At 42.0% G+C, this 12174-nt stretch overlaps 1 protein-coding gene across 5 annotated transcripts in view; it reads right to left on the reverse strand.

Annotated features, from left to right (window-relative positions):
* Positions 1-12174, reverse strand: part of EIF4ENIF1 (eukaryotic translation initiation factor 4E nuclear import factor 1) — a 43937-nt gene that overhangs the window by 14769 nt on the left and 16994 nt on the right. For all 5 annotated transcript variants that reach the window (XM_087857232.1, XM_045791403.2, XM_045791401.2 and 2 more), the window contains exons 5-7: positions 10037-10323; positions 9558-9759; positions 4848-5023 (exon numbers count right to left, since the gene is read on the reverse strand). In XM_087857232.1, the coding sequence (XP_087713358.1) occupies positions 4848-5023; positions 9558-9759; positions 10037-10323 (665 nt within the window). The remainder of the gene's footprint in view (positions 1-4847; positions 5024-9557; positions 9760-10036; positions 10324-12174) is intronic.

Consider the following 12174-nt stretch of genomic DNA (forward strand, 5'->3'; position numbering starts at 1 on the left):
ACCATGTACTTTCTGAGCATATAATGAAAAACCTCTGTGTCACAGAATATGTTTTGGTTTTCTATCCTTTGCCTCATTAGAAAATCCATCAATGACTTAATGTTCTCAGAGGACATAGTTTCAAAATCAAAGTCAGCACCACAGTAAAGCATTCCATTGCCAAGCTGATGAGTGGCCTTCAACTAAATATCAAGTATGGAGAAATGACGAAAGAAAGCCCTCGCTTCAAACTTTAACTTTCGCAAGGTTGTGATGAACATCATAAAATTCAATGGTGACAATTTCAGAAGCTAAGAAGTAGAGCTCATAGAGATCATAATTCCAGTCCACGTTTAGAAAGTGTCGGAATGTGAAAGACGAACTTTTAACTGAGCTCTAATATCTGTTTGAACTTAATAGGGAGTTTGCAGGTATTTGCTGTCTTTTAAATTCAACCTCAATAGTTTTTAGTTTAGTAATAACTGATGTGCTACAATCAGAAACAATTTCACACTATTTCATAACAGTAACTTCCATTATCAATCCTTAAAAACTAGACTGACGCATTAAAAATATTTCAATTCTGTTCTATCGTAAATCCAGTTAAATATCCAAATTGATCTTTATGCAGCGTTCTTATCGGTATTTCGGAAAGACGAGGTAAAGCATATGTCAATGCTTTACAAAAACGAGGCACACCTTGAAAGGCATAAACTTTCATTTCTACAGCAATGATAAAGAGCAAACAGGTTTCCCCCAAGGGCACACGGATGGCAAAGGAGTGACACTGTTTTACCTGAAGACTGGAACCCACAATTTCCAGTCAAAATTCAGCAACAACAGGTTAGATTTATTATTTTATTCTCATCTGGAAGAATTTTCTCATAATGTACCCAAACTAATAAGCCATGGAATACTTCTCTCAAACACAAGAATGAGAGATTCTAATTCATGATGCTAATTTATTACTTGCGGTACTCTTATTTTCTGAGGTATTATTCAGTTTCACTCACTCACTTTTAGACTCACGGACTTTCAACTGTACTAACTTTGCCATAATTAAAATATGAGAAGCTTTCATCAGTAAATGTTTCACTGTGGAAAACTGAGAATTGTATCTAAAATATACCACCTTAGGGATAAACAGGATTATTTTAAAACTAAAAGCTATAGCCATTAAAAAGGTTTTAATGTTGAAAAGAATGTGAAATTTTACAAATAGCCAAAAATCTCTTTGCATTTTAACCCTTTAATTTCCTCTAATCATAGTGTATCTGAAAATGTCAGAAGATACACAAGAGGGACATGAAAAAGTAAAGGACATGAAGGTAAAAGCATCTGGACATCTTCTAAAGAGGACAGTAAGAGAGTCATTTCCATATTTTGATCAGTGACCAACGTTGTTTCTGTTAGAACTGTTTTATTACAGCTACAACATAAAAAGTAGAAACAAAGTTACTCTTACACACATTTACTGGAAATGCCAAATTCAAGAAACTAAAGCATGTTAAGCCCAAAATGAATCCTAAGAGGATTTATCTAGTCAGTCATTTTTACCACCCAGCAAGCCGGGATGACTCGACAGCAGTGAGATTTCCTGAACCTTGGTGAAGGAAATGGAGCGGCGGACCCGCTGCTCTGACTTCTTGGTCAAGACACCCTCTGCTACATTCCTGTCAGCCACCAGCTGGTCAAGAGGAGGAGCCTATGAACTGTAATCTGGTATGTTTAACCTGTTCCTTCTGCATTTTTAATAATATTTTAAGGTAGCTTATGACTGTTACTCTGGTCCTTCAAACAAGTCATTTAGACAAGTCATATCTTAAAATTCACATAATTCTGATGGTCAGATACTGTGAAATATTTTGTCTTTGACAATTACTAAGTTTTACTGATCAATGTTCTCCTTCTAGTACTTTCCACTTTTATGGAAATTTCTATAGTTTTGTATTTGTTTCACTCGAGTTTGATTTTTGGGATTTTAACAAATGTACTTAAAGATATACATTTTCTTCTGAGTACGCTTTTGATTACACCACCAAGGTTTTTCTACGTCATGGTCCTTGTTCATCCTCTGAATAGTTCATGATTTCCACTCTGATTTCCTTTTTCTTCATTCAACATACGTAAGCACCTCGTATGTGTCACGCGCTGTAGTAAGACTTGCATCGTATCTAAAATAAACTTATTTTTAATTATTTAACTGAAAGTACTTGCACATGTGATCCAAATTTTCAGTTTGATTTTTTATGATTTTCAACTTCTAATTATTGTAATGCCAGTACATATAGCCTATAAGTACAGGTATAATTCTGTTTTTATCTATTAATACCTAACATGGGTGGAGCTTACTGAGTGCCATGTACTACTTCAAGCTCTTAGATAACCTTTGTCAGTTGATACTCAAATCCTATACAGTTCTTATTTTTCCTAATTGGTCAATTATTGAGCGTAACAGAATTACGCAGCACAATTTGTTTTTAACTGATCGCGGTTTTGCTTCTAAGTGAACCTATTATAGAATATAGGCCTTAATGAGCAGGACCTTCATGAAAAACATGGAGACCTCCTAGCCTAGTAGCAACTACTGCTCAGCTTTAGCCAAATTTTGGTGGAGGGTGAGGGCCAAAGGCTAAGATACTGTGAAGCTCCCATACCACCTTTTATGCGTTAGAGGCAGTATAGTTATGCGGAATTAAAAACAAAGACCCTTAACTGAAACTGCCACAAATCAAAATTCAGTGCCCACCACTTACTGGGTGTGTGACTTTGGGCAAGTTATTTAAGCCTCGGTGCTGTCTCCTCATGTGTAAAATGGAACCGGTAGTCATCTAATTTACAAGGGTTTGTGAGCATTAGATAACTTATTGTATGTAAGCCTAAAATAATCAGCACTCTAATGAATGTTACCTATTATTAAAAGTTTAGCTTTGAATTCTTCTGTGTAAGCACACGGGTTAAGTTTCACAGGTGCTCACATTTGGAGCCAAGAATAGGCCTATAAATTTTGACCTTTTGCTGTGAGAACTTTTTACGGTGAGATTTCCACCTAAGAGTAAAGGGGGGGGAAAAGCAACTAATGCCCCCTCAAAAGCTAAGAATTTTCCACCAAGGAAATAAAGCTCCTGTGTGAATGCAACCCTTCTGCTCACGGTGAGCCAAAGGACTATCACTGACTAGCTGACCGCACGCGAGGTATGTGACTGGGAGACTTACAGTTAAAATTACTGCTAGAGCTTAAGGACAGAACCCACCACGCAGCTGCCAGCTGGTTCAGAGCCACACTCCACAAGCTTCCGAAGGGCACTCTAGACAAGTGTGCTCTTACCATGCGGACAGAAGTTCAGAGAGTCAAAGTAAATGCTTAGGCACTTTTATAGCAGTTTGGCCCTGCTGTGACATTTGTACTTTATACTAAAGTATTGGTCCGCATGGACTGGAAATACAACCTGGCCCCTCATCACAGAGAACTTCAGAAGCGCTGCCCTAGAACTCACCTGTGACCTTGTACCTATCAGTGCTATGCAGGGTCTGCCCACCTATTCTGGGTGGCCATCTTTTGGGGACTGGGGCTGCAAATGACAAAGGAGACAAGCCGATGTTGTCTGTTCTGTCATGCCCAGTTCTCTCTGCTCACGCAATAATCAAACTTACTTCTACAGTTAAGAAGTAGAGTCATTTAAATTTCATGAACCACCAATTTTAAAGGACTGGTCAAATGTATTTGCCGTATTTGGTGCTGTAAATGGGACCTCTAGAACATACAGATGCTTTTGAGCAAATGTAGGCTTTGGTTTTGTTTTGGTTTTGAGAGAGAGAGAGAGAGAGAGAGAGAGAGAGGTGGGGGAGGAGCAGGGGGAGAGAGAATCTTAAGCAGCTCCATGCCCCTCACGGAGCCCGACGCACGTTCAATCTCACAACCCCGAAATCATGACCTGAACCAAAATCAAGAGTCGGACGCTTAACCAACTGAGCCACCCAGGTGCCCCAAATGTTTAAAATTCTGTTTCATCATGGGGCACCTGGGTGGCTCAGTTGGTTGAGTGTCTGCCTTCAGCTCAGGTCATGATCCCAGGGTCCTGGGATGGAGCCCTGTATCAGGTTCCCTGAGCAGCGGAGAGTCTGCTTCTCCCTTTCTCTCTCCCTCTGACACCCCCCCCCCACTCTCTCAAATAACATCTTTTAAAAAATCCTGTTTCATCGTGATTCTATGTACTCTTTCAATAACCACAGAACAATCTCGTTTCTGTGTGCACAGGTCAGAGTTCTATCTTTTCTCCAACTTGTCGAGGCTACAGTAATCCCTAAAGGACCAAAGGGGATAGGAAAAGGGCAGGCAGCAAGTGAAGATTTGGGATGTCTTACTGCTTCTACTTTGAAAATCGAGAAAAGATTGGACCGCAACAGTTCAACAGCAACACTGATAGTACTTCAAGGTGCTTTTCACTAAAGGTTTTCAGAACCATCACAGCACAAAGTTACCACCTAACTAGTCAACCTTACGCAAGGAATACACATCAGCACGACGCTAATCACCAGTCATAAAAATCCACCTTCCACAGCACGTCTTTATAACAAACGCTTAACTACTGAAAAATAAACGCAGACAATGTTCTTTAACATCTGAAGAATTCTTAGTCCAACGCTGCCAGGCTGGAAAAAGAGGTAACTGGTACAGAATTCTCACTTGGTCATTTCCACTAGGCCTCTCAAAACAAAACCACGAAACCTCAAATATTTAGGAATAAAAGCCCAAATCCCCCAAACATCTAGCAACACAATACTTTAAAAAGAGTATCTTAAATACTCAGGTCAAATTTAACCATCCAGTTGCTCCATCTCGTTTGTAAGCGTGCTGCTACACTCACCGAAGCCAAGCCTGGCACCTTATCAAGGTTAAAGAACTCATTAAAGTCAAATTCTCCCGGGGACTGCTCAGGCAAGACGGCGTCCCTTGGCACTTCCTGATCAGCAGCCGGCTCCTGTGCGAGGATGACCTCCACCTCATCCTCTTCAGCCACTCCTCCATTGCATTCGACTATGCCTGAAAGCAAAACCAGGACAAAAAATGGTCTGATCAAGTGAACCACTCTAGACTTATTCTGTGGCCTTAGCCATCATCACACGTGCAAAAGAGCCACCGATAACTTTAACGGCAGATCTCGTGTGCCGATACGGCATTTGCAAGAGTAAAACCTTTTCTACGGGAGCTGGGGGAAGAAAGAAGCCTTAACAACGAGCCAGAACACCAGCACAACGCAGGACGGATGGTCCCTCCACCACCCATTCTTCAAGTTTTCTAAAATGTAGCACATTCTTTTTCTAATGGGTTTTTTTTTTTTTTAAGACAGTTTTTGCAAGTCTGTTACTGCTTAAAAATGCAACCGTATTAATTTGGCCCTGCCCTCATCCATGTATCCGCACCACCACTTCAAGCCGGGATTCGGCAATCTAAGGTATTCACGTGAAACCCAGCATGAGGGCAATTTTCACCTGCCTACAGGTTGGCTGCCGCTCGTCCTTCAAGGCGAAGCTCAAGTATTACCTCTTCTGGGAAGCCTGACCTGCCTCCCCGTGTTTACCATGCCCAGAAAAATTAATCACTGCCTTCTCTATAACCCTCGTGTTGTCTCTCAGAGTACTTATCACACTGTATTATAATAATTGTCTAGTGAGACTGTGTCTCTGAAGACAGGTAATCTGCTCTACTCAGTTTTGTCTTACTGTGTGGTGCCTGGTCAATTTAAAACGAAGTATTGTTCAGTTGTTGTCAGGATGTGAGGGTAAGGGCTAAGTGAAGCTACCAAATGTTAACATTTAAGGAATCTAATACTATAGTTTTAGCTGGAATATGGGCAAAAGGCAAAATCCTTAGGATAAAAAATTTTCTTTTAAATAAGTGCACTGAGAGATACTAGACATTCAACTTTTTGAAGAACTCCCAAAGCCCCACCCCACAAAAGCACCTATATAAGAGCTGCCTGTGGTTTCAAGATCTACAGCAGACATCAAGTTCTCCTGGGGAAAAGCCATCTCCTGGACCCATCCCTTCTTAAAAGTCCCCAGATGTTATTTCAGTCTTTTTTTTTTTTTTTTAAAGATTTTATTTATTTATTTGACAGAGAGACACAGCCAGCGAGAGAGGGCACACAAGCAGGGGGAGTGGGAGAGGAAGAAGCAGGCTCCCATCAGAGGAGCCCGACATGGGGCTTGATCCCAGAACGCCAGGATCATGCCCCGAGCCGAAGGTAGACGCCTAACGACTGTGCCACCCAGGCGCCCCTTCAGTCTCGTTATTAATCAGACCAAGAGTCGCTACACGCTATCAGCTGCTTGCACTCCACTCATGCTTCAAAAGCTAGAGAGCAGCGCAGGGGACTATAACTGAAGGATTAAGTGGCTTGCTGACCCAAGGTCTCAATACTAGCCAAGTGGCAGAGGCGTCAACCCTAAGACGGCCACCAATACTGTTCCACACCAAGCCGTGTGTAGCAAGGCAGCACGGCTCCTCCACAGGGGTGGCTGCCACCTGCCTACCCTGAGCCCTCTGAGTGCCTGCGCAACCAGTGAGACAAAGTTTGTGAGCCACGGACAAGGCAATCAGCGGTCTCTCCAGTGGGTAGGCACATGCTTACTGCCAAACAGAAGCAAATACCGTTCGTTACAGACTGACATTTAAACTCAAATGACTGCTTTCGTGGAGGTACTGCCCTCACTTTAGAAAGAAAGGGAGCCCTAGAAAAATGAACAACTCAACAGCCTAATCAGTGCCAACTCTGTATCCTTGTCCACTAGAGCAGTGCTTCTTCCTGACCCATTTTACCCAGCAGAACCTGCCTGCCCTCCTCAGGACAAGTGACATTTTGCTGCATTTTGGGTCCCAACTTAAGGATGAAAGGTGGCAATGAGAATGTGTACTTGGCTCAAACATTTACAAAAGCTTTAATACGTCTCCTATCCCTTTTATTTTGTGTCAATATGGGAACATCTCTTAACAGATAAATAGCTTTTGCAGGCAGCAGGAGTGTCCCACATGCAATTTTATGCCACTGTCAAGCTCTCTGGAAAGCAGATGGGGTCTGTCACCTGAGAGTGGGTAAGAGTGGGTAGCGATGTGCACTAATAGACAAACGCAACTGGCCATTATGATAGACTCATAAGGCAGAGACCTAGGAAAGAGAACTAGGGGGAGGTTTTATCACATGGATAAAAGGACCATATGCCTTCATTAGAGAGAATGCAAATTAAAATTTTTGTTTGTTTTTTAGAGAGAGCATGTGGGCTGTGCAGAGAAGGGCAGAGGGAGAGAGAATCTTAAGCAGGCTCCATGCCCTAGCATGGAGGCCAAAACAGGGCTTGATCTCACAACCCTGAAATCAAGAGTCGGATGCTTAACTGACTGAGCCACCCAGGAGCTCCTAAAATGTTCTTTCCTATCAATGGAGGTTTTTAGCCATTTCTAACATCTAAATTTTTTCTGGTTACAGGTGTAATGCATATTCAAATTACTTCAATTATTACCATTTATATATTATCTAGCACTGGGCCCTGTGTAGAGTGAGTGCTCATTACACATCGGTCTTAAAACTCAAACAGGCAAGGAATAGGTTTGTCTTGTTCACTGCCACATTCCCAGCACTAGGATGTACCTGCACAGAACCGCTATGTAAAAAAATTCTGTGGAGGGGCGCCTGGGGGGCTCAGCAGGTGAAGCGTCTGACTCTGATTTCAGCTCAGGTCATGATCTTGGGGTTGTGAGACTGATCCCTGAGTCGGGCTCCATGCTCAGCGGGGAGTCTGCTTGAGTTTCTGTCTCTCACTCTGCCCCTCACCAACTCCCCCCCCATAAAAAAAATTTGTGGAAAACTAGAATATAGATACGAAAATGGATTAAAGGCACTCACCAGCCCTCCCCTTTCATTCTTGCAGCCAAGATGGAATTCGGGGTACCTGTTTATCCTAAATACAGTAGCTAGGACAGCCTGGGGACCTTCTGCAATTAACTACTGGGGTGAGTGAGCTAGGACGCCTGGATTCCACTCGAGGCTCTGCCATGAAATCCATGTACAGGGTCTCAGGTTGTCCCATTTCCAGGCCTCTCTTTGTATCTATAAGGTAAGGAGGTGATACTCTCAACTCCCTGTGGCTCACCCACTTGTTGATACAAGAATGGGTAAAATTCAGACTGCACCTCAGTTAAGAAAAACACGTGCTTTTTTTCACCAGAAGCCTTATCTTTATCATTGTGTGAAAAGACCACACTTGGCTGGTGCTGCTTTAGCCTGAAAATGACACAAGGGCATGTCTCAAAGGCTATTTAAGAGCAACATCTCCCCAGTTACCCATCGATTTCCTCCATCATCCCAGGGAACAATGTGTAGCAGCATAAAGAATATCTATTGTATCTTAAAAATATTACAAAAAAAGCACAAGTGATTTCTCCCTTTTCTTTCCCTGAAATAATTTCCACTAGCTCATTTTCTGCTTAAATATATCTTAGCCTCAAAATATTAAGGTGCCACTCATTAAACACTTAACGTATTAAAATAGCTTTCTACTTTTGTTAACTAATATCTGCCAAATGGTGTTTTCCAATTAAACCTGGAAGCTGAAGAGAACCAGAACTTACTCAAGAAGCGCCCACAAGAAAAAAAAAAAAAAGTGCCCACAAGAGGCTGAGCTCTGATGTTCTCATTCGATCTTTAATGCTAAAAGTAACCCTTCAGTTATGGAGTAGGCACTGTCTTCACCTTACAAAGAAACAGGCCCACCTCAAGAGTTTTATCAAAGATGGATAATCTTTTTGTAAGCAGCAGCCCCAATACTCGAACCCAGGCTAGCCAGCCTGGCTCTTCACTGCCAATTCTCAGGATCACCAGTCCAGGACTGGCCACCCTGGAGCCAGGCTACTGCCCTGAAAACAACTAATGGGCCCCCAACTCTGCACCACGCACCTCTCCCACATTAGCTCCGGCGTCTTCAGCTTAGCAACGGAGATACCTCACCTCGTCTCATAGCTAACTGAGTCTGGGAGAAGCTAAGTCACAAACAACTCCTTTAGGAAGGTCTAACACCATTGGTGACGAAGGTGGGCTCTGAAGGACAAAAGGACTTGTTCACCCCAACTTCACTACTTACTTCCTCAGCATCCACAGACAAGTCCCTCGAGTCTCCTGTGTCTCCATTTGCTCATCCATAAAAGCAGCGACCTCACAGGGTTGTTAGAAGTGGGATCGTACAGACAAAACGCTTACCACTGTGCCTAGTGCTCAATAAATGAGGCTCCTTCACGACTTCCGCCATGTTTTCATCTCTAGGGACCCTTCTGTGTACACAGTGCTCCCACAGGGTAATGTGAGACTTCTCTGTCTAGCACCACAGGCAGAACAATTTGAGGACAGAGTATAATATACACCTAGTAATTCATACTTAGGAAGCAGCTTCAAAATCGGGCTGCAACAGTAGAAACTTGCCACTTGCTGGCAACTGGTGCAGTTGTTCTCAAATGCATAATTAAGCTACTTATAAGCACATCTCATATTAAAACAGTGACCTCCCCTCTCAAAGCTTTTGCTTACCTTCCTTCACAGAGGCTGTCCGTCGCCTTGTTCTCTTTCTCCCCTTATGATCTTCTTCCAGTATCTTATCATCAAAGCCAGTCAGCTCAATGGTCTCAGACTGACTCGTGGGTCCAGCTGAGAACCATTCTGGTTCTTCTTCTGTGTAGGAATCATTTCTTCTTCGCTCACCAAAGACGCGCTTACTGTCGCCAAACTCCCTCTGGAAAAGTAAACAATGCAAGATAAAAAATAAGGTTCTAGTTAAGGCATTTCTATCTCAGTCAAGGTCTTGATGAATTAGGTAGTGCTCAACAGTGCAATGATGATACGATGCTGCAGACTTGAAGCCCCGCCCCGCCCCCCGCACACACTCTGTTCCTTTCTATCTGGCTGAAGAATGGGCCGTGTTCATCCAGCATCCGAAAATAACCTGGCATAAATGAAGTGCATGTCAAGTCCCTAAGCACATGGAGGGCCAAAGGATCTAGAAGACAAACCCTGAACCGCTTGTCCTTATAGTCCCTCTCTCGATCTCGGTCTCTCAAGTCCCGCAGCTCCTTATCACTAAGACGATGATCCTTCTCAAAGGTCCGAGCAGAGATTATCCTCCCACTGCCAATCCTTCGTCCGCCAAGCAGGCGAAGCCCATCACCGTCTTTTTCCAATGGGCTTCCTGAGTGCCGGGAACTAACAGCAGCCGTCACATGGCAGCCCCCTCCAAAGCTTCGTCTCTGTGGGCTGAGAACGACATCTAAGTCATCTTCTTTCACACGCTCTCGTGGATCTGGAAAAACGCCAGAAAGAGAAAGATAAGCAGATCAACAGAGTACTTCCCCTTTCTCAGTGGTATGTCCACTAGTGGTGGTGAGGTGCCAGAAAAGAGTCACCACTGAAACAGCTACAGAGTGACATGTACCTTACATATTTAAATAAGACTCTTTTGCTTTTTCTCCTTGGAGCGATAAATGTACTTCATAATGATTTTCCATGATTAGTCTCCATAGTCCCTTATTTTTGACAAAGGTCTTACCTATGTAACTACTAGAAACTATTTTGTCATTAATAAACTACAGTAGGTGTCAGTATTTGAAAAAGTAACTACTTAAAAAGTTGACGTGTTTCTTCAACAAATGGTATTTAACAGGTAACCATATGCAAAAAACTGAATTTGAATTGATAACTCATACCACATACAAAACGCAAAACGGATCATAGATCTAAATGATATAAAACTTCCAGAAAAAAATATAAGAGGAAATCTTTGTGACACTGGGTTAAGCAGAGTTTTCTTAGACACGACACCATGAGCATAATCCATTTAAAAAAATGGTAAAATGACAAACTGGGCTTAATTGAAACGGAACACTTCTGCTCTTTGAAAGATACTAAGAGTGCAAAAAAAAAAAAAAAAAAAAAAAAAAAAGCCACAGACGGGAAAAACATTTCTAAGTGTGTATCTGATAAAGGACGGACCTGTATCAGGTACATACAAAAACTCTTCAAAATTAAAACACAATCTGATTAGAAAATGGACAAATGCTTTGAACAGATACTAAAGAGGATATATGGATAGCAAATAGACATATGAAAAGATACTCAACATTATTAGTCATTAGGGAAACGCAAATTAAACCATAACGTGATACCATTGCACACTTACTAGACTGGCTAAAATCTCAAAGAGGTGCAAGGATGTGGAACAAGTGGAACTCTTGCTGCTGGTGGAAATGTAAAGTGGTAAAACCATGTTGGAAAACAGCTTGGCAGTTTCTCAAAATGCGAAACATACATTTACTAGAGGACCCAGCCATTCTACTCTTAGGTATTTACTCGAGAGAAAAGAAAACATATGCCTACACAGAGACTTGTACATGAATGGTTGTAATAGTTTTGGTTAATAGAAACTGGAAACAACCCAAATGTGCATCAACAGATAAATGGATCCACTGTGGTGAATTCATACAACGGAATACTACGAGGCAATAAAAAGGAACTATTTATACCCCCAACATCACGACTGAATCTTAAAACAACCATTCTGAGCGAAAGAAGCTACCCAAAGAGTGCACGCTGTAGGATTCCATCTACACGGAATTCTAGAAAATGTAAACTAATCCGTAGTGACAGAAAGCAAATCAGTGCTTGGGGGAGAGGGGCGAGGGGGGATGGGAAGTATGAGGAGGGACTCACAGGTACCAGGAACTTTTGGGGGTGATGGAAATGCTTATTACTTTGATCATGGTAATGGTTTCACAAGTGTATACACCTGCCAAAACATCAAATGGTACACTTTACATGCAGTCTATGTCAATTATATCTCAATAAAGATATGAGAAAATCAAACATGTTACCACACAAAAATTCTTCCTAGAAAAACCAGAAAACCCAAGTCCAAGTGAGAAAATGTTCCTTTAATCTTTTCACCAGAAACAGTACCTAAAACGTATGTACTTCTCCAGAATTTCCATGGGGTGTCTCCATGTTTTCCAAAAACAAGACACAGTATGGACGAGTTTCCAATTTATAGCTGAACAATTCAATACTCCTACATATGGACGTACCAAAGTTTACGTAACCCGTTTCTACCCCTGGACATTTAAATTGCTTACTAGTTTTCATCATTTAATAAAGTTTC

This window comes from Ursus americanus, chromosome 30 (genome assembly GCF_024610735.1).
Source record: "Ursus americanus isolate L20-20 chromosome 30, mUrsAme1.1.p, whole genome shotgun sequence".
In the NCBI taxonomy this organism is placed as follows: Eukaryota; Metazoa; Chordata; class Mammalia; order Carnivora; family Ursidae; genus Ursus; species Ursus americanus.